The 15,672-nt window shown below is 59.0% G+C and overlaps 1 protein-coding gene across 4 annotated transcripts in view; it reads left to right on the top strand.

Moving 5' to 3' along the window:
• Positions 1 to 15,672, top strand: part of FBLN1 (fibulin 1) — a 78,433-nt gene that overhangs the window by 9,482 nt on the left and 53,279 nt on the right. For all 4 annotated transcript variants that reach the window (XM_080811393.1, XM_080811392.1, XM_080811395.1 and 1 more), the window contains exons 2-4: positions 8,284 to 8,389; positions 11,819 to 11,954; positions 14,011 to 14,182. In XM_080811393.1, the coding sequence (XP_080667519.1) occupies positions 8,284 to 8,389; positions 11,819 to 11,954; positions 14,011 to 14,182 (414 nt within the window). The remainder of the gene's footprint in view (positions 1 to 8,283; positions 8,390 to 11,818; positions 11,955 to 14,010; positions 14,183 to 15,672) is intronic.

Here is a 15,672-nt window from a genome sequence, read left to right as displayed (position 1 = left end):
CAGGTGAGGAGACTTAGTCCTGGCCTTGCTCCAGATGGAAGGACCCTCAATGGTAGAGCTGTAAGCAGACCTGGGACTCTGGAGCTCCAGCCCGGGGCCTGCCCGACCACAACACGGCACACTGAGCAACTTGGCTTATTGCTTACCTGTTCATGGGCCATCAGGCGTTGCCTGGAGCCCTTGGGAGGATGATAGGTGCCAGGCTAACATTCTGGAAGCTTCCACCCGAGGAGCAGTGCAGAGACCCTCTGACTGCCAGCTGGCATCTGTAGTGCTGGAAAGAACATGTGCCCACATCTTTACCACTTGACGAGAACGGGTGCTGCTCTAGACTGTGAGCCTTGGCGTGGTGCCAAACACGTGGCATGCCTTTTGGGTGGATCAGAACTACCACAACTCACAGTCTATGCTGTAGTCTTTACGAACGCAGAACTCACCTGGAAGAAATTTCATTTCAGCTGCTGTCTGGGGTGACATATGGTATCCAATGCCCGTGAACCAGGCTGTCTCTGTCCACCTGCTCACCAGTGACTTAGGGCAGGGGTATCTCTTTCCCGGAGGGAGGTGGTGGGGTCAATCTGGCCCATGGTGATGGGTCAGTCTGGGGGCCTGTGTGATTCCCCTCCCCACGGTGGTGCAGCAACTCCTGTGATGATTCCATTTTGAAGAGTCTTTCTGCGGTTGGGCACCGATTTAAGCATTTTGCCTGAATTATCACATCGATCTTCCCAGCCCTCCCCAGTTACTACCCCATTTGACAGATGGAGAAAAGGAGGCTCAGTGAGGAGGAGGCGGGTCTGGGTCTGGGCGGTTTTAACCCACACGTCCGTCGCCCTCCCTTGGAAGGTCGTGTCGAAGGCTAAGGAGGTCTGAAAGAGAGTTTATTCTTCATTTATATTTAGTGTAATGCTTTGTGGATCCAATTCACGGTCAGATTACGGGAACTGGAGGTGAAAACTGTCCAATCAAAGCTTCTGCTCAGAGGGAGGGAGGTGATCTGAGAGAGAAGACTGCAGACCACTTCTCTCTTAAGGACACCTACAGCCCGACAGTGGGCATGGGTGGGCATCCAGCCGGGGGTCCCCTGACGTAGTGTCATCAATACTGGCATCGCTCCCAGGAGTGAGGGGTGGAAGCAGTGCTGGCCTCATTGGCTCCAGGTTGCCGAGGGCCGTGCAGATGTGCTGGGGCCTCTGCGTGGGAGTTCTGTGAACTGATGTCCTGCCGGAAGGGCTGCTAGCCAGTGGGAGTGCCAGTGCCAGGTCGATCTGTCAATCATGGTGAAATCCTTGGTGGTACCAGTGAGATGTGGTTTCCAGGGGGAGGTGTTACCCTGTCTTCTTGCTCCCCACCCCTGGCCCAGCTGTATGTCCTGTGTCTTGGAGGAGCCACGGCCTGGGATCCTCCTCGTGCTTTCCCTCCCACCGACAACGCTGAATTCTTACTGTGTGTGGCTGGGGAAGTGATTCCAGAAGCATGGCCTCCCGGTCACCTCCTGAGAGCCTGCCCTGGGCTCTTCCTTGGGCTTGGGAGTGGCCGCCGCTTTCTGTTTACCTTGTTCCTTCACATTTTACCTGTTCCTGTTGGAGGTCACCCCGTTTGCTTTGTAAAACGCTGCAGTCACCACCAGACTGCCACGGGGGGCCTCCCTGCAGTCTGCATGTTCGCACATTAAAACAACAGTGATTGAGAACAGCAGGTGAGAGCATCAGCGGAACATCGAGGTCCTTTCTGAATGAAAGGCAGTACAAGACGGCATGTGAGCGGTCAATTTTTTAATTTAGTTTAATTAATTTATTTGATGGAGAGAGGGAGACACAGAGAGGGGCCACAGGGAAGGGGAGTGGGAGAGGGAGAAGCAGGCTTCCTGCTGAGCAGGGAGCCTGATGCGGGGCTCGATCCCAGGACCCCAGGATCATAACCTGAGCTGAAGGCAGGCGCTTAATGGCTGAGCCACCCAGGTGCCCTGTAAACACTCGATTTTTTTTAAAATGTATTTTCTTTATTGTGGTAAAACACGCATAACATAAAATTAGCCATTTTAACCATTTTTAAGTGCACTGTTCAGGGGCATTATATACATTCCCATGGCTGTGCAGCCACCACCCTGTCCATCTCCAGAATGTTTTCATCTTCCGAAACAAAAGCTCAGTGCCCAGGGAACAGCCCCCATCTCCCCCTCCTGCAGCCCCCGGCGCCCACTGTCTACTTTCCGTCTCTGACTGTGGCTCCTCTAGGAACCTCGTAAGTGAAATCACACAGGGTTGATCCTTTGGGGACGGGCTTATTTCACTCAGCATGACGTCTTCAACAACAACATTTTTTAAAAAAGATTTTATTTATTTATTTGAGAGAGAGAGAGAGAACATGAGTGGGGCAGGGAGGGGACAGAGGGAGAGGAGAAGCAGACTCCTCGCTGAGCATGGAGCCTGACATGGGGCTCCATCCCAGGACCCCAGGATCATGACCTGAGCCCAGGGCAGACGTTTAACTGAGTGAGACATCCAGGCATCCCAACAACAAACATTTTAAGCATAGCATTTAGTTCACTATTATGTGCTCAGCTTTTAAACCATTGTGGGGAAGTTCAGGTTAATTTAACTTAACCCAAGGGCGCATGCATAGCCATTATTCTACGGGAATGGGGGAGGGTGAGGAATGGTTCAGACTGTCATGCTGGTTTTAGTAGAGCAGCTCGTTGGGGTCTCCAGCCTCTGAACACTGTAGGTAGTGGTTTTCATTCTCTCTGTCCAGGTTACAGCAAACATTTGTAGCGAACACCTCTCCCTGGGTCAGCACCAGGGACACGGCGGGGGCGCCGGCCCGGGGGGTCCCGATCTAGCCCTCTTTCCCTGGGTCAGCGTGCCTCCTTTCTGATCTAACGTGATATTCGTCACCAGAGTAAAGCTTGTTCACTCCGATGGGGACAAGTGTGAAAACAGCATAGACCGCTCTGTGTCCCTGTCGAATTGGCAAGGGTCTTAGAAGAGCTGTGTCCAGGGCTGGGAGTGGCCTTGACAGCCTGGTCCCGCCCCATGGAAAGGAAACACTTGGGAAGTGGCTGGGAGGCTTTTTCTGTTTCAGAACACAAGTTAATACCAGATCTTTCCTTGGACGGGGCGTTCCCCGGATCTTTTCTTGGACGGGGCGCTCCCCGGTCTGCTAGAGACCGACCTGCTACAGAGGGCATCTCCGCTGACATCTTGAGCCAGGACTCCAGAGAATTCTGCAGGGTGTTCCCCTCTCTCCACAAGACCCCTCCTGTCCCTGCAGTTCTGATGGGTGGGGGACAGCTGTCTCTAAGGCCAAGAAAATGGCAGTTCTGGAATCTCAGACCCCGGCGCCAGCAGGGCCCTGGATCCTGCGGAAATTCTAAGCAGCCCCGCTCTTCGGGGTGGTTGGCTCCGATCACGTGTTGCTCCTTGGGGTCATTCCCTCCCCGTGAAGAGGCGTGTTTGCAGTAAACCCCACACTCCAAGGGTAGCTTTGCCGTTCAGGCTCTGGTTAAGACGCTTGTGGCTGATGCGTCCTGCTCAACTGGCACAGAGCCTCCCTGATTGTGTGGGGTATGGGCGGGAGCTTCAGGGTCACCGAGAGGAGAAAGATACCATCCCTGCCCCAGAGGAGTTTCGAATTCCCCAGGAGGCGGACTAGACCAGCCTTGGAGCCTGTCAGAACCAAGCCTGACGCCTGGTTCTGCGGCAACCTGGCGCCTCTGGCTGTGTGACCTTGGGCTCGTCACTTAGCCTCTCTGAGCTGGAATTTTCTTATATGCGTGATGGGGAACATCAGGAGCCGGCCTCACTGGGTTCTTGTGAGAACGAGTAAGTGCTGGGTAAGCCTGGGACGGGGGGAGCACTCAGTAAGGAGCACTCCCTTCCTGAGCGATGGCAGTGATGCTGGCGAGGCCTGGGGCCGCGGGGTATCCCGACAGAACGGGGTAGTATCTGGAGGTGAGCAGGTGACAGGGCTGGCCAGAGAAGGACCAGAGCCTAGAGGGCCCAGAGCCCAGGCCAAGGAGCAGTGGGATGAGAGGCTGGCAGGAAAGCATCAGGGACTTTGAGTGACAGCTGCGCAGAGCTGGCCGCCCACTGGTTTCGGGAGGGCAAGGCACGGTCCCGGTGGGATCGAGGACACCCTAGCGTTTATGTTCACATCACTGTGTGGTGACTTCACTCCGTTTGGCTGCTTCTGTTTATAATTACATTCGAAGTCCGGGTTCCAGACCTGCCGCCACTGACGTGACAGCTTGGTGGCAAGTTACTTAAGGCATTCGGTTGAAGGACGGTGGCGAGTGGGGATGGAGCAGGAAGGGGAGTAGGAGGACCCCTGGCTGCCTTCCGGGCGCCAGGCGGCCACAAGAACCCTCTGGTTCGGGCCGAGCCCTGTTTCACAGACCGGGACCCAGATCCGAGGCGCAGATGCCTCAGGAACTTACCCCGGGATGGTGAGTTGCGGAGCGGGGGGCCAGAGGTTCAAACCCAGCTCTGCCTGACGCCGATCCCGCACTCCCCTGCACCCTGCTGCTCTCCGGAGGAACACGGGGGACCCAGGGGCCGGCGTTCTCCCTCCGGCCCCTCCGACTTGCAGCTGGGACTCTCCGCTCATCCCCCAGTCTGTGCCTCCGCCTTGACCAGGAGCCCACCCTCTTCGGCCCGTCAGCCCAGCCCCAGCGGGCCGCCCGTCGGCCACAGGTGCTCTAAACCCGTCCCCGGCCCCCGCGCTCCAGCGGCGGGGTGGGCCGCGCCGTGTGAGCCGGGAAGCCTCTGGGACGGCTGCCGCTGTGTCTGGGGGTCTCGAGAAGGTCTGCCCTGTGATCCAGCCCCTGTCCTTTGGCTGCCCCAGCCGAAGCGGACACTCGGGGCTTTCGGAATGGCAGCGTGCGTGGATAGAGATGTTCCCCCAGAGCTGCTCCCCCCTTGAGAGTAGAATACAGGAAGCGGCCAAGGGGCCAAGAGAGGGGAAATGGGTCGGAAAAGACGCCTCTTCTACCCGACAGTGTGACGCATGCGCCCTGCTTGGTGATGTAAACAGGAGGGTCAGGGGTGGAGGGAGAAAGAGATGGTGAGTGAGAGAGGCTCACCGCGCGCCAGGAGCGTTTGTTCCAGTGAGGACCGTGAGGCCCGGGTCTGTTCCCCACACATCGGCCTCGTCACCCTCCGGCCCGGCCCTGGTCCCTGGGGGGCTCTCCACCGCCCATCTGATGGGCCGTGTGCGAACTTCCTGTGGCTCCCAGGGGGCTGCGTGCGGGTCCCACCCGGCCCCTGCCCCCCGGAGACCTCTGCTTTGCACGAGTTCCAGCCCTGTGGTTGCTTGGAGCATTCCAGGGACATTCCAGAATTTCTGGACTGAGCAAAGGACTTACCGTGCTGTTGTCCTGCCGAGAGCGAGGTCCGGAGGGCTCAGGTTCCCCGGCGAGAATCCTTTCCAGATGTTTCCACGGCTCAGGGCACAGAGGGCTCACCCCGCTGAGCAGGCCGTGGGAGCCTGAGCTTCCCCCATGCTTGTCTCTCTCAGGGATGAAGGGAGGCTTTGGGGTGCTTCTGCACACCAGCCCGGGGACACGGTTCCCCATTTCTCACAGACCACGCATGGCAAGCAAAGCCCCTTTGTTCCTTTAACACATAATCAAGCACTGTTTACCGGGAGCTCCCTGTGTGCTCAGAACTTGAAGCCACCTCCCTGGGTGGCTCAGCTGGTTGGGCGACTGCCTTCGGCGCATCTCATGGTCCTGGAGTCCCCGGACTGAGTCCTGCATTGGGCTCCAGCTGGGGGAGGGGGGTCTCTCTCGGCTTCCTCTGACCCTCCCTCCTCTCATGCTCTCTCTCTCTTATTCTCTCAAATAAGTAAATAAAATCTTAAACTTTAGAAGCTATATCCGTCTGCTCAGCCACTCTGTGAAGGTATTCCAAGCCCTGTTTTACCGTCGGGGAAGTTGTGGCCCAGAGAGGTGAGGCAGCCTGCCCGGGGTCACAGAGCAGGAAGGAGCCGGGGCCGGGATTAGAGCTGTGAGCCCAGAGCTCAGGCTCTTTCTGCTCAGCTCTGGAGCGGCCACCGGCCAGTCTTGTGCCGAGGGTGTAATGACCGGAGACAGGCCCAGCTCGCAGATATTTGTGGGGGGGAGGGCGAGGCTGCGGGATCACTGGGAAGCAGGGTGCTGTGTTCCACGTACAGGCTGTGGTGTGCGAGCAGAGGGGCCCCGGCCAGGCTGGTGGGCCAGCAGGCTGCAGGAGTGGGGGTGCCTGTCGGGGGGTGCGGGACGGGCCGGCCCTGGAGACCGCAGAGGCCGTGAGAAGGCCGAGGGGTGAGACGGCAGACAGGAGGGCGGGCGGGCCCAGCTGCAGCCGGGGTGGGTGGGAGCTGGGCTTGGCGGCGTGGGGGAGATCAGCCTCCCGGCTGGGTCACACTCATCCCGGGGTGAACTACAGGTCATATTTTATTTCCGACGGATAAGGTCCCCTGTTTCGTGAATGCTTTTCTTACGTTCAGGGCAAGAAGGGAAGGAATGAGCGAGAGGGTGCGTGAGTGGGAACGTCCGACGTTGTCCCCAGTGCTCTTTGGGAATGTCCCTGCACCCCAGGCCCGTGACCCCAGGCAGCTTTGTCCAGGCCCCGACCCCACGGTGACTCTCCCATGTTCACAGATGGCGTCGGGGAATGAGGAGGGGGGCAGCTGAGCTGGGGAGGGCCCAAGTGGCCGGGGCAGCAGACCGGTGGTCTGTCAGTCTCCACCCTGTGCGCATGAGAACGGGCTGGGGTACCTCCTTCATGGTGGGGAGCAGCTCAGAGATCCCTGGGAGCCCAGGGAAGCGGTGGCCCTGACTTGGTTCCAGGTGACGCCACCCCTCTTCCTTCCGGCCATGTGGAAAGGGCAGCTGCGCGCTAACTGTCCCAGGGTCTTTCCGGAGACCGTCACTCTCGGTGGGCAATGAGCGTGGCATTCAAGGGCAGCGTGTCCCACACCCGGTCTGACCACAGATGTACTTGGGACAGTTGGGAGCAGATTGGCAGGGTGACGTTTCAGGAAGTCGTGGCCTGGTGCTAAGCTCAAGAGAGAGCCTCCCTTCTGGGGCCGCCTCGAGGGCCCGGCTTCGGGAGAAAAATGAGCCCAAACAAAACACCCAAGGCCGACGGTGCCAAGAAATTCAGCCGAGCCCCGCAGGATTTACCCCGCTGGGTGCCGGGAAGCCATCAGTAAGAAAACGTGGCGTTTCTTAAAGCCCAGTCTCGCTCGCCCCGTCACCGTGCGGCCTCCCACCCAGGCTGTGGGTGGTGCTCTGGCCACGGGAGTCTCCTGGGCAGAGGGCACCTCCGTGCCCGGCTGTTGCTCCCTTGGAGTCCACCGAGGCCGTCTCCTTCCCCCGTGGTGTGGAGCTCATCGGGACAGTAGTTGGGGAGAGGCGGAGAGCCCGGCTCGGGACGGGAGGGCCCTTGTCCAGCTGTGAGGGCCTGCGCGGCCAGCTGCTTGACCCATGGGAGCCCTTCTGCTGTCCCTTCTTCGGGCGAGGACGCGGTCTGGGGCAGATCAGGGCCAAGAGCTGCCGGCCACTGGATAGGGAGGACTGGCGCCTCGCTAGCAAGGGGCGTAGGGAAAGTAAAGGAGAGAACAGAGCTGTGGCTCCCAGAAGCTGGTCTGGAAACGTTGGCTTTTTCCTTGTCGCCCGAGGGGGCTTGTGGCCGTGAGGTCTCCATTCCCACTCTGTCCCCCGAGTCTTTGCTTCTGCTGCGCCTCGTCCCCGGTGGCCAGGCGGCTCTGTCCTTGGCGGGGAGCCTTCCTGGGTTGCCAGTGCCTGGTGTCAGCCCTGCTGGGAACCTCCGGGCTGCCCCCATTTCTGGGCCTCTAAGAGTCAGGTTGGGGGTGCCTGGACCCCCTCGCCGCTGGGCTGGACGGCGGCTGGCTTGGGCCTCTGTCAGCCGCTCCTGCCGTTATTGTCCTCCTGACCCGTCTGGGCTTTCTTCGTCCGAGTTTCTGGCTCTTGGCTGGAGCAGGGAGCCAGCCCGGGGAGGGGGAGCACGGGTCCCGGGGGCTGAGCTGCGGCCCCATCAGACCTGGATCCGGAAGGTAACCGTTCAGGAGCGGCCTTGTGTTCCAGCCCAGGACCCAGTGGGTTTTCCGGTCACATTTGTGGAGTGACTCATGGACGTGTGCAGGCCCGTTTGGACTGGACTGGCCTGTAGTGGGGGCCCGGGGAAGCAGGAGGGGGGCTGCATGTCCGAGGGGACCTCCCGTGGGCCAGGGGAGAGTCGCCCCCCCGACCGGGCACGCTGCTCTCTCCCCGCACAGCGGCCGCGGACACCCTCATGGAGGCTTGCTGTGCAGACGGACACCGCATGGCCACACAGCACAGGGACTGCTCGCTGCCTTACGCCTCGGAATCCAAGGAATGCAGGTACGTGTGCCGACGGCCCCATTCTACCAGAACGGTGTTCCTTTAGCGGAATGCAGCGGTGGGAGGGGGACAGCGTGAGCCTGGTGCACAGGCCCGTGTTGCTCCGGCCCCGGCTGTGGCAGACCTGGTGGGTCCCCCCCGTCCCCTTCCTCTGCACTCTCATGTCCCCGTACGGGACTGGACTCCCCCTTCTCGGGCCGCCCTGGGCATCTCTCCCCTTCCCCGGGCTGCAGAGCAGGGAGACCCGGCTTTGCTGCTCTCTCTGCCGCCGCCCAGCGCTGCGGCCAAGCCAGGCGCCTCCTTACAAAAAGGGGTCTGTTGTGGGGTCGGATGTGATCACGTGACTGGCGAGTGAAAGTGTGGACTGCCTTCAGACCCCAAAAACACAGACGAGCCAATCTGGAGCAGAGCAGTCCCCCAGACGGACTCATGGATCCGCTGTTCCTCTTCCCTTAAATGGACCCAAGCTCCCGCAAAGTTTTGGGAAGAGATAAGCTTAGAGTGAAGGATGAAGATCTGTAACATTGACCGTCACCATGAAAGTAATAGTAGCAAGCCCATGGGGAGCTCGTCGTCTGCGCCATGCCTTGTGGCACGTGACCTCATTCAACCCTGTTATTAATCCCTGTTCCCAGATGACAAGCGAGTTCCCCCCCAGGCATAGCTGGTAGGTGACAGCATTAGGACGTGAACCCAGACCCGCTCGCCTGGGGAGCAAATGTCGGGGAGGCGACGTTCCCTCCTGGGGCAGCCCCCGCTCTCCTGCGCCTCCCGTCCCGGTCTAAGCCGAGCCCCACTCGGGCTGGGGGCGGCTGGGCCGAGAGCTGTTGTGGAAAGAATGCGTAGGGCAGGCTCGTTTGCCTCGTCCTGGACTTTCGCATTTATGTTGGCAGCGAGCATCGTGTGCAGCCTGCCAGCGCGGCCGGACGATGTAAATCTCGGTTTAGGAAATTCTTGAAAAGTCCAGAGCATGGTGGACCAAACAAAGGAAGAGGAAACAGGACGCTTGGCTGTTGGGATTTGCGGGGTATCTGAGCAGCGAGAGCTGGGAGCTTGGCTCCCGAGTGCAGCCCAGGGCTGGAAACGTCAGAGGGGCTGGGGCCGAGCTGGGTGGGCAGCGCCGAGCGTTCTGTCCGCAGACTGTGGCCACGAGAAGCAGCCTGGCCCGGCAGCTTGGATGGACCGGGGCTGGATTTCCGGCTGTGTGACCTGAGCCAGCTCAGGGCCCCGGCTTCTCCACGTGGAAAAGGAGGATTATGACAGCATCCCTTCAGGGTTGGGACAGTGACACAGGGGAGGGAGAAAGCCAGCACCACAAAGCCAGACAGGCCCCAGGAGGCTAGTTAGCTCGTCCTGGGGAGCTCACGGGCCGGGCTGCACGTGGGTCTCAGGCCTCCTGGTGAAGAGTGAGCCATCGACTTGAACTGGCTCTAGCCGCGTCACTGTCTACGCCCCTCCAGACCCCTGCATAGTTTCCCCTTTGCTCAGCGAACATTGGGGATTGAACCCCACATAGTCTGCAGAGGTCAGAGGCCGAGCGTGGGCTGTTGGCTCAAAGGGGGGCGTCACTCAAGGTGGGATGGGATAACACAACAGACAAGCCCTCCTGGGGGCAGTCAGCTCCACTGGGTGGGGAGGGAGCGACCCCAGAGGACCACGGGAGGGGCTGAGCCCTCTCTGCACACATGGGTTCTAGCCCAGGGCATTCAGCTTCTGCTGGAACCTCTAACATGAGACACATTTGGGGGCCGTCGGGGGACAGCAGCTCTGAGGCTCCCCCATGCACATATCACCTTGCATCCCAACCTGAACCAAGGGCCAACATTTCTTGGTATTTAAATTTAAACCTGCCCAAGACCTTGGGCCGCTTTGAGCGCCAGGCACATTCTCAATGAGACAGGGATAAATCATTGAACAAAACAGACAAAAGCTCTTCCACAGGATACAAACGATAGAACAATAAGTTAACTACAGGGTTTGTGAGAAGGTGCTCCGTGTCGTGGGAAAGGAGGAACGAGGACGAGAGGCCAGGTCCGTGCGGTCCTAGCAGGGGCGGGAGCTCCTTCCTTCCTTGCTCAGGCTGAATTGCGCGTCGCCGTACGGATAGACCGCGTTCTGCTTGGCCGTTCCTCGGTGGGCACGGCATGGGGTTGCTTCTCTCTTCTGGCTGCTGTGAATGATGCCGGCGTGAACGTGTGTGAGCAGGGACCTCCTTGAGCCCCCGCCTTCGGTTCTTCCGCGTGTATACCCGCCAGTGGGATCGCTGGACCATTCTCCGGTTGTGTATTTAATTTTTCAAGGAGCTACCTGACAGCTGCTACGGCATCCGTGACCCCCACCAGCGGTGTCTAACCCTTCCAGTCCCCCCCCTTCACTGTTTTCGGCACAGCCAACATCCTTGAATACAGGGACAGATGCACCCCTGTCTGGTTGCTGTTCTGTCCAATCTGGTGGAACACCTATCATCTGTAAATTCACCGAAAGCACAAGCGAAATGTGTAGTATCACAAGCACAGACAGATCCTTCTAGGTGGTTCCGGAAGCAACGGGAAGCCCGGTGCAGAGCTCCAGCCCTGCAGTGTGGAGGTGGGGGGATGGTGGGCCGGGGGCCTGACACCGCTCTGCTTTCAGTCTTTCTAATTGTGCACTTCAGGAGCACCTTCCGTCTGCCGGCTATGGTGTGTGTGCATGTGCGAGTGCACATGTGTGCCTGTGAGTGTGTGTGCAAGCGTGTGTGACTGCATATGGGCATCTGTGAATGTGTGAACACGTGCGAGTGCGTGTGTATGTGCAAGTGTGTGGGGGTTGGTGAGTGGGTGGAGTGTGTGTGCCTGCAAGTGTGTGTGCAAGCACATGCGACTGCATGTGTGCATGTGAGAGCATGTGTGTGTGAGTGAGTGGTGCAGGCCAGTGAGTATGTGTACAAATGACTAAGTGTGGGCAAGTGTGTATAAGTGAGTGTGTGTAAGTGTGTGCGTGCGTGTGTGCACATGCGAGTGTGTGTGCAGGAGAGTCAGTGTGTGTGAGTGTGTATACATGCAGGTGTGAATGAGTGTGTGCATGTAAGTGCGTGGTGGGTGCATGCGAGTGTGTGTGTGCACATGCGACTACATGTGTGTGTGGGAATATGGGGGGGTGGGTGAGTGGATGGAGTGAATGTGTGAGTGTGTGCACATGCGAGTGCATGTGTGGGCTGGTGAATGGGTAGAGTCAGTGTGTGCATGCAAGTGCCTGTGTGTGCACGTGTGTGTGCGTGTGTGTGTGTGTGTGTGAGGGTGGGAGTAGGTTGGGAAGGGGAGGCACCCAGCGAGGCCAGAGCTCCCATCTCTGAGGGACTACAGCGCCCCCCCCAACCCCGCAGACCCCCACCCTCCCGGGGCCCCACCCTCCCAGGGCCCTGTCCTCAGCGCGACCCCCTTCCCCACACAGGATGGTCCAGGAGCAGTGCTGTCACAGCCAGCTGGAGGAGCTGCACTGTGCCACGGGCATCAACCTGGCCAACGAGCAGGACAGCTGCGCCACGCCACACGGCGACAACGCCAGCCTCGAGGCTACATTCGTGAAGGTGTGACCCGCCCGCCAGCCGCCCCGTCCCCTGCTGGAGGCCTGGGTGCTCTCCTGCCTCAGCCCCTGCCCAGGCCTCCTCTGAGCAGCAGGGAGGGAAGAGGGGGCTTCTGGGATCCCCCGCCCCCCTGCAGTTTAATCAGGAAACCCTGGACGACCTGGAAGAGGCAGGGCCAAAGGGACCCAGGCTGGCCCTGCAGACGTCCAGTCCCCGGGCTTCCGGCCGGAATGCAGAGATCAGAGCAGAGGTGACCCAGGCTCTGGGGCCTTCAGAACCCTCTTCACTGTTCAAGGCAGGTGTCCCTACCCCCGTCTGCCAGGAGCAGGAGGAGGCCCTGGAACTTTCCTGCCCGCCAGGGCGAGGTCCATGTGGCCTGGAGCTCACAAAGGTCCCCCACGGGGGCTCTGAGAACACATGACCTCCCAAACTGTCCTATATGACAAGACAGAGACTCAGAGAGGCCCCCACTCCAGAGGGGTCTGGCGGGATACTTCCGGGACCTGCAGGGGAGGGGTCTGGCGAGGCAGCGCCAGGTCCATCGGGCCCAGGGGGAGGTGAGCGCTGAGTGAGTAATGCCATGCAGCCTGGGTCTGTGATGGGTCCCTCGGGGCCTCTGTCCCTGTGGGGCGTCTGCACCTTCCCATGGGGGTGGAGGAGTTCCTGACCGCTTTCTGGGCCTGGAAACCACAAATTAACCAGGTTGTCCCTCCCTCACCACCCACCGCGAGAGAAAAACAAGCCCGACCGGAAGGAGCTCGGACCATTAAGCTGGGCAGCTGGGTTCCTGTCGGAGCTGCGTTTCCAGGAAGAAAGTTTTCCCATTCCCTGTTAGGAGGGCCAGGCAGCGCTGTCAAGGAGCAAGAACTGGAATGGAGTCTGAATTCTGGGGTGGGGGTGGGGGGTGGGGTGGGTTCCTTTCTGGGGATTCTCTCTTCACACAGATTAGGGCAGAGGGAGGTTCCCCATGGAGGAGTTGGGGGGTCCAAAGCCCCGTCGCCCGCCCTCAGCCTTCCTGGGCCTTCACGGGAGGAGGTTTCTGGCGTGCGAGGGTGGGGTGAGGGTGGGGAGGTCTGGTCACGGGGGCCCCCCGAAGCCAGGAGCCTGGGCGTTAGCGACTGCCTCCCCGGGCAGGGCTGGGGCTCTGCAGACGCCGTCCGCCCATGTCCCCAGACTAGAGAGAAAGGGAGGTATGGAAAAGACACGGAACATTCTAGCAGGGGTAGGAACCGGCCACTTAGGCAGATGGGTGATCAGTGCTTCCAGGAAGGATTACTCGTGTCCTGGAAGGTGGAGGAGGCAACTGGTGCCCCTCCCCCTTTCCCTGGCACGGAGGTTGTAGAACCAGCGGGAGGGAAGACCCACCAACCCGCAGAGAACCTGAGGGAAAGCCACGCCTCCTGGCCCCTGCTTTGGACCTTTTGGAAAGTTCTGTGCTTTTCTTAGGATACTAAGGACTGAAATAGGGCTCTCCTGTGTCAGCCCGAGTGCCGTCCCCAGGATTCCGGTGTCACTTTTGGGAACACCGGGGTCCAGGTGACAGGCGGTAACTCTGTCCCTCGCTTGATGACCTGTCCCGAGGTCCTCGTGCCTTTTAAATGCACGATGTGCTTCTGCTGCCCAAACCCCCTGCACTCGGGAGGGAAGAGACAAGGGCTTGTTCATTTTTCTGGGCTTGGTAGAGAAATCGTAGACCACACACAAGGAGGGGACGCTCCGGGAGCTCTTGTGTGACCCTCAGAGTGCCCCTGTCATAGCTAATTCCTCCCGGAGGTATGTGAGTGGGGTGGGGCAGGGATGTTGACGGGGACGGTCTGGTGTGGGGGAGTATGGGTTGGGCGCAAACCCCTTTAATGTTCCTTTCAAACCTGGGACCTGTTTGGGGGACAGCGCGCCTCGGGCTTAGCATGCTTGAGCGGCTTACGGCCAACCTTTAGAGGAGCGAGTAAGTCCCACGTGTTGCTGCTGCGTGGGCGGCGTGGATACGGGATCAGAGAGGCCTGGGGGTGCTCCAGTGCTGGGTGGCTTCTCCGCCCTGACTCTCCCCTCGTGTTCACAGAGGTGCTGCCACTGCTGCCTGCTGGGGAGGGCGGCCCAGGCCGCGGGCCAGAGCTGCGAGTACACCCTCATGGTTGGCTACCAGTGTGGGCTGGTGTTCCGGGCATGCTGCGTCAAGGGCCAGGAGACGGCAGACTTTGCCCCCGGCGACATCGGGGACATCCAAGAAGCAGGTAATTTCCCCACCCCCTTTTTTGCCTTCTGGCCAGGGCATTAGTCAGTGCTAGCCAAAGAAACCAAACCAGTAGGATGCGGAGAAGAGAGATTTATTTTAAGGAATTGGCTCCCTTGATCGTGGGGGCCGGCAAGTCTGAAGTCTGCGGGTTGAGCCAGCAGGCCAGAGAACGGAGGGAGAACTGGTGTTGCAGTTTGAGTCCAAAGGCCACCTGCTTGCAGAATTCCTCCTTGCTGCGGGGCTGCGCTGAAGGCCTTCGCCCGATTAGGCAAGGCCCACCCACATTTCAGAGGGCCATTGGTTTTACTCAAAGTCTGTTGATTTAAATGTTAATCTCATCTAAAATAAGGTCAGGAGCGCCTGGGTGGCTCAGCTGGTTAGGCGACTGCCCTCGGCCCAGGTCATGATCCCGGAGTCCCAGGATCCAGTTCCTCATTAGGCTCTCTGCTCAGCAGGCAGTCTGCTTCTCCCTCTGACCCTCCCCACTCTCATGTTCTCTCGCTCATTCTCTCTCTCAAATAAATAAATAAAATCTGTAAAAAAAAAAAAAAGTAATATATGGTCACAGCAAATACAGACCGATGTTTGACCCTATCTCTGGGTACTGTGACCCCAGCAAGTGAACACATGAAATTACAGGGAGTGGGGCACACGCGTGTGCCGCTGCCTTAACTCAGCACAGACTGATTCTAGGTGTCAGATCAGTTTCGAGTTCGTTACCTGCTCTGAGAGAGCCCTGCCTGGAGGGGGACTGAAGGCTTGGGAGCCGGAACCTGAGAAATCTGGGCTCATCTCTCTGTCCTAACATGTATTTTAAATAAACAGATGTACCAGACCTCTGTTCCCTCATCTGTGAAATGGGTATAATCATAGTCCTGCTTTGTAAGGTTTCAGGGAGGATTATATGGGAGAATGAGTATAGAGTGTTTGGGTAACTCCATGAACGCTGGCCATCGCCATTCTTCCTTGTCCCTCCAACAGCCCTGGGCAGCATGGTGGCTGACCTTCCTCAAGGTCACACGGCCAACACCCAGCGGGGGGAGAACGCTGGCCTTCCGCCCTTTGCCCCTTTTTCTCTCCATCTGGTGCCAATGATGTGGTGACAAGAGGCAGGGAGGGGTACCTTATTAATAAGTGGCTGTGTCCTTCCAATGATAGATACTTATTCAGCAAACAGGCGAGTGACCCCAAGGACAGCTTCAAGGGAGCTCGGGTGGGTCAAGGGCAGGAAGGCCTTGGGAAGGAGGAGTTCACAGAACCGTGCTCCCTAGGTCACGCTGCCCACCACCCTGGCTTCCTGACCCCGGTGGCTTCGTGGTCCTGGGTCAAGCAAACCTGCCTCCCTCTGTTTTTGATTTCTCATGGATGCCATGGGGCTGATTTCAGATTTCTCAGGCATAAAGAAGGTCTGGAACCGCATTCTGGCTCCCTCCTTGACTTTTGAAACCAGAGACGATATTTTCACTTTAAACAAACCCAAACTATTCG

The sequence above is a fragment of the Martes martes genome (genome assembly GCF_963455335.1).
Source record: "Martes martes genome assembly, chromosome: 8".
NCBI lineage: Eukaryota > Metazoa > Chordata > Mammalia > Carnivora > Mustelidae > Martes > Martes martes.
Note: the sequence above shows the minus strand (reverse complement) of the source record. Positions and strands in the feature narration are given on the sequence as shown.